The sequence below is a fragment of the Hermetia illucens genome, chromosome 4 (genome assembly GCF_905115235.1).
Source record: "Hermetia illucens chromosome 4, iHerIll2.2.curated.20191125, whole genome shotgun sequence".
Lineage (NCBI taxonomy): Eukaryota > Metazoa > Arthropoda > Insecta > Diptera > Stratiomyidae > Hermetia > Hermetia illucens.
Genome location: NC_051852.1, coordinates 160,454,224 through 160,470,759, shown reverse-complemented (window position 1 = coordinate 160,470,759; position 16,536 = coordinate 160,454,224). Strand labels below are relative to the sequence as shown.

Genomic DNA, 16,536 nt, shown 5'->3' with positions numbered 1-16,536 from the left:
ATCTTGTGTAATAGATTCGAATCAGCTAAAAATAATAAAGTTGACAAAGATTAGAACAATGTTTGCAGAAACAGAAGAAACAACCGATTAAAACAATGTTTGAAAAAATTGATCTCAAAATTACAGCCTTCATAACATTTTTTATTTTATATGTAAATTAGGGATGAATCAGCGAATGGTAAGCCCTCACTGGGATTCATATGTATGTATGTAATTTTGCTTGAAGTATTTTAGATTTTTTTAGGAATAGAAAATTTTTTAATCGACGAAGTGAATACTTATGCGTTACTTCCGCTATCACTCTGACTCCATGCCTCAGTTGGCTCCGCTGAAACAGTTGAATCATTGGCAGTTTAGTATGGGTTGGATTCGATATTTTACGCTTCACACATGCTGCTTCCTAATTTTCTTATCACATCAATTTTTGCTGGAAGTTATTTGCAATCTCACCACGAAAATAGTAAGTGATCCGAGAAAAATAGCAGTAGTTTTCCTATGAAATGGCTACTACTGTTCATGATGGAATATGGTGAACGAACAGAGTTTAAAATATAAAATTATTTGCTTGAAACGTTTCCTATTACGTTTGTAGCTAACTTGGGCTCAATGAAGCGGAGACATATTTTTAACAAGGCATGTAATAGGAATGTTTAAATCTTGTGAAATTTCAAGGTTTGGTTTTTCCTAAAAAAGGGGTAATGATACCTTCATTTGACTCAGGTACTCATTCACAGCTGAGTCGACTGGTATCCGACGTCAAATCACGATGCAAATTCCACTGCCGCCAGCGAGATTTTAACCTCGACCTTCCGTACGACAGCCTCGTGCTCTAACCACTCAGACACAATGTGTGAATTATGTGAATTATGGCCAGTCAAAATTCCCACAATACTTCTACAAATCTTCCTGCTTTTCGACAGGATAAACTTTGCAGTTTGCTTGTTTGGTTCTGACAGGAAAATTTTGGTCTGTCTAGCAGCATTAAGGCTCCGCCACCTGTCATTATGAGAAACTTCTTCCCAGTGTTTGATAGCAGCATCAGCCAATGCTACTGGCACCCCAATTGCTGGTTCCGGTATGGGCATGGGCAAAGTTGAAGCCTCTTTTGCTAAGGCATCCAAGATTTCATTTCCATCTACACCACAATGATCAGGTATCCAGAGTAAATCCACCGTATTGAATCTAGAAACAGAATTCAATCGGTTTCTACATTCCTGCACGGTTTTTGAAGTGATCAAAGTACTACTCAACGCCCTCAATGCAGCTTGACTATCGCTATAGATTGCGATGCGCCTGCCCTCCAACCGCTCGTCAATCATCCAGGTTGTCGCCCTTAGGACCGCACACACTTCAGCCTGAAAGACCATTATGTATTGTCCCAAGGGAAAAGCCCACTTTTCGTTTTTATTCGAGAGGTAGACTCTTGCTCCAGAAACATGCATTCAGAGCTGCGCCGGATGTCGTGCTCATGACACCGGTGACACACAGTTCTTTGCAGTGTGGCTAGCTTATAGCGAAAACTCTTTTGTTTCACCTTAATCTACCACTCTATGGATGCATAAGCGAACATCAGCCTAATGATAGCAACATATATCCACATTACTATCTGAACCCTAAGTCCCCATGTCGAGGCAAAGGTCCGCCTACACAGCCCATAAGCTGTGAGAGCTCGTTTCATCTTTATCTCTACAAGTTTGTTCCAAAGAAGCTTCTTGTCCAAAATAACTCCCAGATATTTCACTTCTTTGGAGAGTTGAAGGGTTGTACCCCTCATCCCTGGAAGACAAAGACCATTCAGTTTCTTCCTTTTTGTAAACAATACCATTGTGGTTTTATTTGCATTTACTGAAAGTTCATGCTTCAGACACCAACTGTCAATCAAAGCAACGGCGCGTTGTGTTTTACTACACACCATTCGGAGATGTCGACCAACAGCCAGCACAGCCACGTCATCCGCATAAGCTTGAACGTGTATTGGTAGATTTTGCAGTTCGCGTAGTAGTGAGTTGATCAGCATACTCCACAGACCTGGCTATAGCACACCTCCTTGAGGGCAGCCATTTGTCGCTTCCGTTGTTACATAGCGATCAACACCGACTTCAGCACATACCAATCTCTGCGTTAGCATAGCGTAGATCCACTTTATTAGAGTTTCGTCAACACTATGCTCTCTGGCGGCATCACAGAGCTTTTGGAAGGGCGCACAGTCAAAAGCCCCTTCAATGTTCACGAACACCTCCATCGCGTACTCAACCTTCAGAGTTGCATCCTCTATCTTTGAAACCAAAGAATGTAGAGCAGACTCACAGGGCTTTCCACGTTGGTAAGCATGTTGGTTTTCATTTTCTCTCTCTCGCGAATGTGAAACTCAACCTGTCTCTCCAGACGTTTTAGCAAAAATGATGTAAGACTGATTTACATGAACTTCTTTGGATTTGAATAGTCATCTTTCCCAGGCTTTGGTATTGAGACTACCTTCACCTTCTGCCAAGAAGAAGGCACATTCAACATTCTCGAAAAATATTTCTTAGAAGCTGCTCTAAGTGCTCTATACGCTGCTTTAGCATCGCTGGGTAGATGCCATCCATACCAGGTGCGTTGAAGTGCTCAGACGATAGTATAGCAGCTGTCGCTTTTTCATTGTTAACAACCGCTCTCGCAGTGCCCCTTGCAACACCTTCGTATTGAATGGTTTGCAGAGACCGCCAATTCACTTCTTCCCACTTCTGACACCTGTTCTCCCGGGAGGTGTACTTCCAAGAGAGACAGACTGTGTGGACTCAACTCTGGAGTTCGTGAAAGTACCATCCGGTTTTCGAAGAGTGTCCAACTTGGTCGACTCATCCTTATTAAGGATATCCCTACTAATAACCAGAAAACCTTTCTGCCATTTTTTCTGTACTGCTTTCTGCGAAGTAACTTTTCCAACTAGCCTTTAACGATGAATTCAATATGCTGGATGGTAAATTCTTACGAAAAATGAGTAGAGAATTTTAAATGATAATCCTCGGGATCATCATCATCGGTCTGGGCCTGCCTTAATAAGGAACTCCAGACATCTCAGTTTTGCGCCGAGATCCACCAATTCTATATCCCTAAAAGCTGTCTGGCATCCTGGTCTACGCCATCGTTCCATCTCAGGCAGAGTCTGCCTCGTCTTCTTTTTCTACAATAGATATTGCCCTTATAAACTTTCCGGGCTGGATCATCCTCGGATTAAGATACGGATTAAGTGACCCGCCCACCATAACCTATTGAGCCGGATTTTATCCCCAACCAGACGGTCATGGCACCGCTCATAGATTTCGTCGTTATGTAGGCTACTGAATCGTCCATTCTCATGTAGGGGGCCAAAAATTCTTTGGGGGATTCTTCTCTCGAATGTGGCCAAGAGTTCTCCGAGGAATACATAAGGACTGGGAAGATCATAGTCTTGTACAATAAGAGCTTCGACCCCATGGTGATACGTTTCGAGCGGAACAGTTTTTGTTAGATGAAAGGGGCGGCTCTGTTTGCAGCCAACAACCGTGCGCAGATTTCATCGTCATCGCTATTATCGGTTGTGATTTTCAACCCTAGAAAGGAGAAATTTTCTACGGTCTCAAAAGTTGTAGTCTCCTATCTTTATTATTCCCGTTTGACCAATGCGGTTTAATGTTGTTGGTTTTTAGCGCTGACTTTGCCACCATATACTATGTCTGACCTTCATTGATGTGCAGCCCAAGATCTCGCGCCAATTGTCGCCTGCTCGATCTGGATGACGGCGCCAGCATAGGCCAATAGCTGGCTGCACCTTAGGAGGATCGTACCCCTCGCATTTACATCAGCACCACAGATCACTTTCTCCAGGGCCAGGTTAAAAAGGACGCACGATAGGACATCCCCCTGTCTTAGATCGTTGTTGATGTCGAATGGTCTCGAGAGTGATCCTGCTGCTTTTATTTGGCCTCGCACATTAGTCAGGGTCAGCCTAGTCAGTCTTATCAATTTCGTTGTGATACCGAATTTTCTTATGGCCGTGTATAGTTTTATCCTGGCTATGCTATCATAGACGGCTTTAAGGTCGATGAAAAGATTCCAACAGTTTTTCCATCGCTTGCCGCAGAGAGAAAATCTGATCTGTTGCTGATTTGCCTGAAGTGAAGCCTCTTTCGTATGGGTCAATTATGTTGTGGGCGTATGGGGCTATCCGGCCTAGCAAGATAGCGGAGAATATCATATAGATGATACGCAGCAACGTGATACCTCTATAGTTGCTGCACTGCGTGATATCTCCCTTTTTACCTATGAGACAGATAATGGCTCTTTGCCAGTCGTCAGGCATTGATTCGCTGTCCCACACCTTGAGCACAAGTTGATGAACCACTTGGTGTAACTGGTCGCCTCCATATTTAAACAATTCGGCTGTAATTCCATCGGCTCCTGGCGACTTATGATTTTTTAGCCGATGAATTACACGGACTGTTTCTCCTAAACTTGGTGGTGACAGTATTTGTTCGTCGTCTTCAGTTGGCGGGACCTCCACCTCGCCGATGTTCTGGTTGTTCAGTGGCTCATCAAAGTACTCAACCCATCGCTCCAATATGCCTATTCTGTCAGAAATCAAATTTCCTTCTTTGTCTCGGCAGGATGAGCATCGAGGTGTATAAGGCTTCATCCTGCTGACTTGTTGGTAAAACTTCCATTTTTTCCCTTAGATGGGATCCTAAGTACTTAATCTACCTGGCCTTGGGCCGGTGGTTCTCATAACTTTGTGTGATCTGCTCCTGTATTTGAACCGTGAAGTTCCTCTGGTCATATTGGGACTGTAGATTCTGGATCGATACCCTAAGTTTGAAGTTGGCTACTCTGAAGCCTCATCCCATTACCAAGCATCACCCCATTACCTAGTATCATCCTATTACCTAACATCATCCCATTACTTAGCATCATCCCATTATCTAGCACCATCCCATTACCTAGCATCATCTCATTACCAAGCATCATCCAATTCTAAAACTGATGTTGTAATATAGGATCACCTACCATTAGCGCTCTTCGGAATACAAGTCGCGGCTCCGGGCTGAATTTGGGCTGGCATCGGACTGGTTTTGGGCTAGTTTCGGGTTGGCTTTGGGCTAGGAAATGATTTCGAATGTATGTGCATATGGAAATGCAGATTCTTGCCTTTAAGTTATTGATTTGTAATGCTATGGATTAGAATAAATGTTCGTTGCTATATGGCGTTGGTCTACGTCATATTACCTAGTACAAGTGGCCGAAGCAGATATCGAGTGCAGATACAGACTATCGGTTGTGAATCTACTTTCTCAGCTGACTTTAATGTGACAAGGTGATTTTGATTTTGTGTGTGGTAGACAAACTTTAATTATGCCAAGCAAACCTAAGTAATGCTCGTTCGCAAAAATCACGATTCCCTGTTCTTGCATGTGAAAATATTGTACTATTGATTATCTTTTATCCGTATGGGATCTTTTGTTTTTTTCTCCTCTTGTATGGAAGGTTCATTCCTTCTTCATTGATACTTATTTGGTGCTGTCGTATACTTTACGCTTTGAATGTAATAAATGCATATTAATTATTCTAGAAATCAGTAATATTTGGCACTATGGACTTCCGAACGTTAATATTTAATGTAATAATGTAATGTGAGGTAAGGTGATGTTTGTGATATTATTTTGTAATATCACACTGATATGATATCACATTACCTACTAAGACAATGTTTTGCGCACCTTCAGTTTTTAGTAATAATTCTCGTTTGGCTTTTTTAAATTATTATGTATTTTCTTAAAACCAATTGTCCTAAGTGAAAATATACTTGTAGATAGCACGTGGTATCTAAATATCTTTCATTGATTTCAGAATATATCAAGAACAAACCAATTTAAAATCGGTGCAATTCAAGTACACCCAAGCTTAGGTAAGAGCTTCTACTTCCGAAACAAAATTAAGTTGTCACAAAAAGCGCTATCAGTTCTGTTCAATGCTCTATTCTCTAGTCACAACGACCAAGTCATCCGGCTAGACACATGAAATTCCGGTAACATCAAAGTCCACCCTCATTTGCCGCCGTGTTCATATGTGCGTACACATTCAATGTATCATCAAATAAGTAAGCTTGGCTAAAGTTCACTTGAAGCTGGTGACAAAATCTGGTCCACTGAGGAATAGACTACTCGTGGTCTCCAGAGCATTAGCGCAATCTTGGAGGGAATATGTATTGCTCCTCCGATGTGTTACTGACTCCCACCAGTTGCAGATTGGTTCGCCTCCTCTTAAGATCTGGAAAGACACCTCTTCGGAACTACCAACAAGACTTTCCTCTAACATTTTACTGCCAATCTAGTCTACCAAAATATTTAGACAGTGACTGTGGACTACCCTTAGAAACTCGTATTGGATCTTTCGATTGTAACTCGTGACTTTTTTTTTGTGAAAGCGAATTTCCGCGACTGGCTCGCGAATCCAGCATCAGCGGTCTGATATAAATGCCGGTATAATCAATCGAAGCTGCTAGTTAATCCATGGCATGCGCCCATTGTGAAGTGTTTAACAATTTAACTAATCCGTGAAAAATAGTGAATTTGGCTCATTGTAAAGAAATTTATTGTTAAATTGGGAAAAATATCAGGCGTGAAAATATTATAATAAGAAGGAAAAGAGATAATAAAAACGTGGTTTTGGAAAAATCAGATTCAAGTGTAACTGTGAAGAAGTACAGATTGTCCTATTTAATAAAACGAATACTCGGTGCTGCCTATTCATACAAATAACATAGTTAAAATGGCTTATCAGGTTAGTAGTATTCCATCCTGGATTCAGACACTTTTTGATAGTGCAACCGATTAATTGGAACTGGTATGAACACATTTTTGGCACCATGGCAACTATAAGTAGTGTTGTTCTTATAAATCGAAAGTAATGCCCAGCAACGACAAATAACAGCTAAAAAATTTAAAAATTATCACGAATTCACGTATGCCAGAAAGAATCATTTGCTTACATAACAGAATACTTAATCTGAAAGCCAAATACCAATGATCCTTAAAAAGATGTTTTAAGATCCGTGACTAAGCCATTAATTTATTTGTGATGAGAACAAGATATTTGTTGGCCATAGATTTGCTTCAAGGCTAGAAGACCGTACTAATTGAAAAGTTCTAGATTTCTCACCTAAATGATGGATTAGGAAGGATAAAAGAAGGAGCAAATAAGGATTATCGTGCTCGCCAAAGTGAACAGAAGGCTTACCAACTTATTAAATGCAATGGAAGTAGTCAGCTCAGGAACTTAGGGTCAAAATCTGCGGCCTGGATGAAAGTAGTGTGACCCAATCCATTATTCCTTTATTCCAATAAAGTCTCTGGGGCCGGGATGAAAATTACGCATTCCTTTGAAATCGAAAAAAGTCTTCCTATTCTGCCCCCAAGGAAATTATCAATTTTTATCCTGTGTTTAGTGATGCTTTGTAGAAAAGGATTCCCCAAGATAAATAGTATAACGTGCTGAAGCTCGGCTGGTTTGTAACGGCTGAAGACATAATCTAAAAGTAAAAATTCGGTTCCTTAGAGTCGAAACTCCATTAAAGAAGGCAGTAAGTGGTTGCCAAAATACGTATTTAGAACTTTTTATTTTTAGCATAGACGAAACGAGGCACGCCATAGCCCGACGCTCATGGCAGACAAGGTTCCATATTTCTGCGATCTGGTTGCGAGTAAACTGCTTTTGGCCTAATCTTTGGATCGTTATTTTTGGTGGCAATTACATTACAATTCAGGCAGAATAGCCAGTGACCATTGAGCGCAATATTTTGTTAATACCTAAAGTTACAATTCCTGCTGCTTTTCCTGTCCATCACTTTGAACTATCTATGGGAAAACCTTCCTATTCTTCAGGAAATATCCACGTCAGGAATAACAGGACGCATTTTTTGTTGTAACCCCAATTTAAATTTCATTATGACCAGTACAATTTTGATTCTGAATAGATTCCCCAATCTTTCGTGTGAAATCGTAGCTTGAAACCATTTAAAGATTGCATCATTCTTTTTTTCAAATCAAAATTGCTGACTTCTAAACCGCAGAGTTTTACATCAATTCCAACAGCACTCATGGTAATTATTATAATTTATAAGAATTTATAAGAAGAGCTGCCAGGAGGAACGAAACTATGTGCTCGATGTTGCGGGGAGTACTCGACGGATTCTCCCACTGACCTACCACCGGCCACCACCACCAGCGCCCATTTAATTTTTAAGTAGGTACGATCGTCCGAGCCTAAATGCTTGGCACTTAGTGCTAGTATTAGGTAAAATCCGGCATCTACCGAGATTGTGGTAATTCAGAAATAATAATAATCGTTAGCGCAACAATCAATATTGGATCAGGGCCTTGAAGTGTGTTAGAGCACTTCATTCAAGACCACAACGGTTCATCACAGGACTATAGTACCCTGTGAGAGGCAATGTGATCAGCATTACGCTCGCCCGAGATTATTACCCTGATTTGACTCAGGTACTCATTCACAGCTGAGTCGACTGGTATCTGACGTCAAATCACGATACAAATTCCACTGTCACCAGTGAGATTTGAACTGCGACCTTCCGTACGACAGCCTTGTGCTCTAATCACTCAGCTATCCGGACACAGACTAACGGAAGAAAAAGAACATAATGACAGTTATTTTGTTTTTCAACAAGGTAATGCTCCAGTTCTTCTCAACTAAAGTCTAGGGAATTATTTCGCACAGGCGTTATCCAGCTTTTATATTGTTTAACTCATACACCTTTTGGTACTGGACCCCATTGGAAAAATTATGCTCTATGTAAAGATAGCGTTAAGGTTTAACACCAGATGGTAAAATTTACCTTGTGGACCTTGAGCGAAAACTGGGATGTCTGGAGCTCCTTACTAAGACAGAACAAGACTACATACCGCTTGTTGCACTATTGATGGTGATGACAAAAAATTACTTAGTTTACAAGATTAATACATACGAGGGTTGAACTTTGAAACTTTGAACATTGAACTGAGTCTTTAGAATAAAGTGTAAAAACAATTTTTTTGAGTAAATTTTTTTTTTATTTTTCAACATAATCTCCTTGGAGCTCTATATACTTGGTCAATCGTTTTTCAAGTTTTTTTAATCCTTCAGAAAAGTGTGTTTTCGGAAGTTCCTCAAAATAAGCACTTACAGAGGCAATGACGTCTTCGTTGTCCGTAAATCCGAGCCATTTTTTCAAGTTTGGAAATAAGAAAAAGTCACTGTGAGCTAAATCTGGTGAATACGGTGGGCGTTGGACCAATTCAAATTTTAATTCTTCAATTTTAGCCATTGAAACGAAGCACGTGTGCACTCGGGCGTTGTCGTGATGAAAAAGATTTTTTTTTCGCCAAATGTGGTAGTTTTTTTTTAATTTCTTCTTTCAGTTGCCCTAATAATGATGCATAATACTCACCAGTAATTGTTTTACCCTTTTCCAAGTAGTCAACAAGGATAATTCCACGGGCATCTCAAAAAGCTGTAGCCATAACCTTACCAGCTGACTTTACGGTCTTCGCCTTCTTTGGAGTTGGTTCACCCGTGCCCATCCACTGTTTTAACTGTTCCTTCGTCTCAGGAGTGTAGTGGTGTATCCATGCTTCATCCACAGTCACAAACCGACGAAAAAATTCCTCAGGATTCCGACTTATGCGAGCCAAAAGAGCCTCAGAGGTGACCACTCTATTTCGTTTATTCTCAGCTGAGAGCAAACGCGGCACCCATCTTGCTGATAGCTTTCTCATGCCTAATTTTTCATGTATAATTGAAAAAACTGTACCAATTGATATCGTTGTGGCTACAGCTGCTCGCGCACCTTTAATCTTCTATTCTTGAACACCATGTCGTGGATTTTATTGATGATTTCGGAAATAGTCACTTCTACGGGCCTTCTTGAACGTGGTTCATCACTTGTTGATTTACGACCACGCTTCAATTCATTTACCGAATTATAAACCGTTGCTAAGGCGGGGGCAGATGTGCCATGTACCGAGTCTAATTCATTTTTTATCTCATATGGAGTTAAGCCCTTTAAATGAAAATGTTTTATTACCGCTCTGAACTCGTTTTTTTCCATTTTTTTTAACAAGCAATTTTCTTTTTTTCAATTGATTATAAAAACACGTAAACTCAGAAGATGTGGACTGTGACTGCACTATATATCTAGTCGGAAGTGGCGCTGACTAAAAACAGATGATTTAGGGCGATTCGCGCGCCATCCGTTGGCCATTCTAAGGACTTATTGAACTATCCTCGTATTTCAAATGAGGAATTTCAAGCTTACTTTAGTTTTCCTTTCCGAAAGGCAAAAATCTGAAGCAGGGTTGTGAAATTTGCAGGCCAGGTTCTCCACAAGTTTGAGTAGAACACCATTGGTTCCATTCATTCCATTCCGAAAATCTCAATGTGATGCATTAGTCGACTCACAAGAGTAACAGTTTTTAGGCCCAGAACTGCAGAGGTTCTACGAGAAAGAAGCTATGACTCTCCCCATGCAATGGACAATGTTTTAGCGATCTTTCAATTTTAGAGGAAAAGTAAAAGTAACACTTCATAGAAGTGAAAACGAATTTCTTTTTAAGCAGCGAGGGAGTCTTAAGACCACCATCTACTGGAAGACGACTTGTGGTTTCATCGAGGACAGAGGCGACTGAGAGTAGCGCGACCGAAAGTAGCTCCTAGGTGTTAGTCACTCCTTTACATAGATCCGCAAATATGGCATGGAGTGAACTGAACACGAAAAGTCTCGCTTTTCAGTCGTATGCTCTCCAAAACAAAGTTGAATTTTGTTTGAGAGAGTTCTAAGGTTCCACTTGATAAATACTATTTATCTTTATCTTTGTGGCTCAGTAAATTTTTCTTAAACGGGTTATGCAGGAAGGAAGAACACCATTTGACATCAGTCGACTTTTAAAAAAAGTCAAGCGACGACGGCTTTACGGTTTCTTACCAGGGCAGCTGCTCCCAGGGCAGAGGTGAGGCAGCGTCTGACGATTTGCCTTTGCCCTGGTAAGAAACCGTAAAGCCGTCGTCGCTTGACTTTTTTTAAAAGTTTGGGTGCAAGCCCTAAGCGAGGGGTCCGTGGACCAGGAAAGAGGGAGTAAGTTGCTCTCCATTTGGTCCGGTCCAGCATTAAGTTGATGCGGACTTAGGACCCCATCATTCTCAAAATCGATCGATATAATTCATACCTTTGTGGGGTTTTGAATTTAATAAACAATTCGGGATACCGGGCCTGGGCGCTTCGGATAAAAGGTTTTGTGTTCATCTTATGTGAGAAACTCCCTATATAAGACTTCATATAAGACCAATTTATATGATGTGGTGAGAGGGCGCTTCCTCAATGAACACCAACAGAGACACGAAGCGGTTTTGATACACCCGCCATACTTCGAACTTTACTTTTCGGATCGTGGTAGAGCAATTGAACCCAGCGCACGAGTTCTTCTGGCACCAAGTGTTGCCGTAAAGCATACCAGATGAGTTCGTGTGGTACACGGTCAAACGTTTTCTCTAGATCCAGAAAGGCAATGTAAAGAGGGCGATGCTTCTCACGGTGTTTCTTCATGAGTAACTGCGCAGCGTGTATTGCGTCAGTAGTTCCACAATGTTTAACAAATCTGGCTTGATTCACGGTTATTTGAACATTTTCCTGGACTATCTTTCTTTTTCCATATTGGAACAGTGGTACTTTCTTGCCAGTCAGATGGTGTTCTTCCTTCCTGAATAACCCATAAGGAATTCACTGGGCCACAGTCTTCGGTCCCAGCTCTTCGCTTTCCAGAGCTCAGATGCGATGTCATCAGGTCCTGTGGCGCTCCCCGATTTCATTCGTTTTATTGTCTCCTCGACTTCAGTTGCGCTGACAGGTGAAACTGCTCCAAATGTCAGCAATGATTGTGGAAGTGGAGGATGAGTTAATTCTTCAGTTGAAATCTGCTCGAAGTATTCTCGTTCTTGTCATTAACGCAACAGAAGTGTTTGATATCCTGTGTACGTTCGTTACGGCTTTCAGCAAGTCGATAAAGATCTCTCTCGCCACCCCGAATATCCAGTTTATCGTAATGGTCCAGTGACAGCGATTGTTTTCTTTGCTTCCCGGTTGGCATTCTTATAAATTTTCCAATTGGCCGGTGTTTTATCGTCGAGAAATTTGTGTTAGAGGCGTTTCTTTTCACGGACCTTCATTTCAACATCGTCATTTCAAAGCCAAGTATCTCGGTTGATGTACCGCTTACCCGGCTTGATGATCCCGAGGGTTGCAGAGGCCGCTTTGTGGATCGTGTCTTTCATTTGGTTCCACGATTCTTCCACATTCGTAATGGTCGGCAATCGTATGAGTGGGATGGTTTCTTCTTTCTTCTCACCAAATCGCCATCATTTGATGCGCCGCAAGCCAGTGCGTTCCTCACGCTGTTTTATCGGTGTCTTAATTCGCAGGACGGCAATCAACGGCCGATGTTGAGATGCGATGGCCTCATAGGGAATGGCTTTGCAATGAGTGACAGCGGTAAAATGTTGGCGTCTTATGAGAATATAGTCGATTTGTGTTTTACTGTTTCCACTATAAAATGTAGGAAGATGAGACAATCGTTTGATGAACCATGTATTCATAAGTATAAGGTCATGGGTGTCTGCAAAATCGATTACACGCTCGTTACCCTCATTGTGCGCTCCGAACCCCTTCCCCCTCCATGGCACCTCTTACCATCTGCCTTTTCACCCACATGACCATTAATGTCGCCGGCAATGATGATATAGTCGTCAGCAGGCACGTGACAAGTCTTTTCATCGAGAAGTTGCCAGAGGGCATCTTTCTCGGAATCAGGTCGAGCTGTCTGTGGTGCGTACGCAGTGAAGAAGTGAACAGTGCGATCAGCTGATATAATGTTGAGCTTCATCAGCCGATCATCAAATCGTTCGACTTCTTTAATGGCATCACGGAAACCCTCTGAGATGGCAATGCCAACACCATATTGAGTGTGTGGGTTACCAAAATAGAGAAGTTTGTAGCCATTTTTACCGCGTTCGCGTTCAATGTCGCAGCTTTTGGCATCAGACCATCGGGTTTCTTGCAGAGCGCAGATATCAATGCGCCTTTTCCGAAGGGCTCTTGCGAGTTCGTCAGTCCAGTTAGGGTACCAACATTTAGCGTGCAGACACGTATTTGTTTTGTTCGTTGTGTGCGGACTAACTTGCTTACGTCCTGAGGTGGATGTCCTAGCATTTCTCCGAGGCTTCTTACTCGATCCGACTACCTTGTTTCTAACGACATTATACATTTGCTTGGTCGGCCTGTCGCGAGACTTGTCACCAAAAAAAATCAGATAGGATTTAGCATAGTGGAATAACTCCAACTATACTTTATTTACCTCTTTCCCTGATCTCAGCATTTTATTTTTATTTTACTGAGGATAGTACAGAGTACGTTGTCTCAAACCCTCCTCCTTTACCTGGGCTTGGGACCAGCATACCATGTTAATAGCATGGCGGAGTTAGACTGTATATATGCATTATTACAGGAAAAAGAAATAAAACAAAAAAAAAATCTGGCAAGGTAGAAAATAGAGTCAAATCTGATCAGAGTCAACTGACTTCTGTGAGGCAGGATCAAATTACTTCTAACTGCACCAGGGAAAACCCAACTATTTTCGTAAAAGCTGTGAGCGCTAGATCGAAAAAACTAATAGATGTAGAGGTGACGAACAGAACAGTCTACAGAAGATGAAGGGAATCAAATTTAAAACCTTTCATCGCCTAAACTGTACCTGTTATTTCTCCTATCAACAAAAACAAGTTGGGAAACCGGAAGCTGGACGCTTCAAGTATGAAAGGTTTTGTGTATTTCTTTTATAAAGAGATTTGGGTGTGCATTTGTTCCATTAGAATGTGGCACGTAAAATATGCATATATTATGGAAAATATTCACTTTCAAGTGATATTGACATTCATAGTCTCGAATTTGCAGAGAAGCGACAGCTTTGACCTAGTATTACTTTGTCAGTAATAGTGCGATTTTCACCAAATTTGGCAGGATCATGCCCTATATTGTAGCCTATATTGTTGCAAAATTTGGTGATTCTAGGGTGAACTTAAGGGGGGCGTTCCTGTCAATTACTAAAAATTATAGTAATGTACTATCATTAACTTTATTTGAACATGAAGGGTATTTCGGAGCCTAGGCACCATATAGTGACAGCCCCCTGATTTTTTTCAGATTTTTCGGTTGGGTAGTTTCTGAGAATGGGTTCGTTAAAAAAATTACCACTTTCAACCCTCCGCACCCCCCACCTTTTCAACAAATGTCAAAACTAAGACTGGCTTCGAAAAGTACTAATCGAGATCTTTAATTTGATACCCCATTTGACTATATTTGATGAAAAAAAAATTTACACCCTCCCTTTGCATGTATGGAGACCCCCCCTTAAATTCGTGATAAAAGGATGTAACTCACTATATGCGTGAGCGTTCACGGTTCCCACCTTTCTACCAAATTTGGTGCCAATCGCTACAACCGTCTCCGAGAAAAATGCGTGTGACGGACAGACAGACAGACAGACAGACAGACAGACGGACAGACAGACAGACAGTAAACCGATTTTAATAAGGTTTTGTTTTACAAACAAAACCTTAAAAAACGTTTGTGGTTTGCAAAGGCTTATATTTCCAAACCTCCAAAATATTCTAGGGATGGATTAGAGTTCTTTTATATTCCATATTAGGGGCATTATGGAAGATAGCACATGTGGCTGTATAGCGAATATAATATATAGTGGCAGCTCGAAAATGTTTTCGGGGTGTATTTCCTACTATGGAGCTGGAGATTTAGTTCCTAACCATATTCTGGTAGAGAATCGTTATATCCTAATATTAAAGTAGAAGAAACAATATCTATACGATTACCAGCTATAATTGTTGCAAAAGGGGCGGAATATGGGATGGTTAGGTAGGTAGGTATCAGTGGCCGCTCCGAGGAGCCCAATTAGCGCTTTGATGCGCCGTTTTGATGCCACAAACTCCTAAGACCGTGACTGTTGTTATGGGAGCAAGGAGGCAGAGTCCAGCCGGCTCGGATCTTCAGAGCCAGCCCGTAGCATTCACGAAGGAAAGCAGCTCTCCGGCCCTGCAGCTAGAAATCTCTCTGAGGTCCCCAAAGAATGGCTTACCAAGTGTCCGCAGCCTGCCTCTAGCCAGAGCTGGGCAATCGCAGAGAAAGTGCATGAGGGTTTCCCGTCCTTCTCCGCAACTTCGGCAATGCGAGTTGTAGGGTATGCCGGGCCTAGCGGCATGGTCCCCTATGGGCCAGTGCCCCGTGCAGACCGCCGTAATCTTGAATGCATTTGCACGCGTCTGGCACAGGAGCTCTCGTGATCGGGCTATGTTATAAGCGGGCCAAATTCTCTTTGACTTGGCACAGCTTTCGTCATCTCACGCCCGCGGCTGCTAGGTAGTGCGAGTAGGCTCGGCACCCGACAGCCGCCAGCGGAACACCGACTGTATTCGCCGAGGGACTGCTAAGAGCAGAGCCTTGCCTGGCCAATCCGTCAGCCCGCTCACTCCCCTCTATGTTCCTATGCCCGGGAACCCAGAGGAGAGTGATCTTGAGCGCGTCTCTGCAATGCCCCACCAGCCGGCAAGATGTCGTCGTTGAGTACAAGGCCTTGATGGCCGCTATGTTACGCTTGGGGCTCGAATCACGCTCCAGCCATCGACAGACTTTCAATATCGCTAGTACTTCCGCCTGGAATACACTGGCGAAACCTGGGAGGCCATACGACTTGGATACCCCGTATGTATTCGAGAAACCCCTGCGCCGACTCCATAGGCCATCTTTGATCCGTCTGTAAAGAATATAGGATCTTAATTTTACCCAGAACCTCTAGTGCATTGTTCCTTAAGAAGCGGGACCTTAAAATCCTGGTAACAGAACGGCGTTCATTAAACTACCACATAGAAAAGAATTAGGATAGTGGTCTCGGCTATATGTAGTCGACGTGAGGAGGAGAAAGAAACGGTCCTACACTTCAAATGCAGCTGTCCGGCGTCCTCAGAGCTCAGACGTAAACACTTCGGTAAGGTTTCCTTCAACAAGGAATCTATACACTCTCTGCCTCTGGAGAATGTTCGCGAATCTCAGAACATTCTCCAGAGGCAGCCTGCAAACGTCGCAGGCGGAAGGCCATTGAATAGACGATTTTAGGGGATAGTACAATTTGCCTAGTAATAGCCTGAAGGTTTGGGGTCGTGACCCTGCCCATCAAATTAAACTAAGCAAATGTACAACAACTGAACAATGTTTCGAAAAACCCATTGTTTTCTTGAAGATGGTCAGTCGCAAAGATAGCTAACAACCTTCCATACATATGAAGTACTTAGTTGGGCTACTCCGGCACATTTCCACCATTTTAACTCAGTTTTCCTTGTCAGTTCAATGAGAGAGACGGAATATACAATAATTCCTAAAAAAATGTAATTAATTGAAAAAAGACAAGC

At 42.1% G+C, this 16,536-nt stretch overlaps 1 protein-coding gene across 1 annotated transcript in view; it reads left to right on the top strand.

Annotated features, from left to right (window-relative positions):
- The first annotated feature begins 6,253 nt into the window (after window positions 1-6,253).
- LOC119655844 overlaps window positions 6,254-16,536 on the top strand; it is a 49,641-nt gene continuing 39,358 nt past the window's right edge. Inside the window, exon 1 of the mRNA XM_038061956.1 lies at window positions 6,254-6,798. Coding sequence (XP_037917884.1) covers window positions 6,787-6,798 — 12 coding nt within the window. The 5' untranslated portion in view covers window positions 6,254-6,786. The remainder of the gene's footprint in view (window positions 6,799-16,536) is intronic.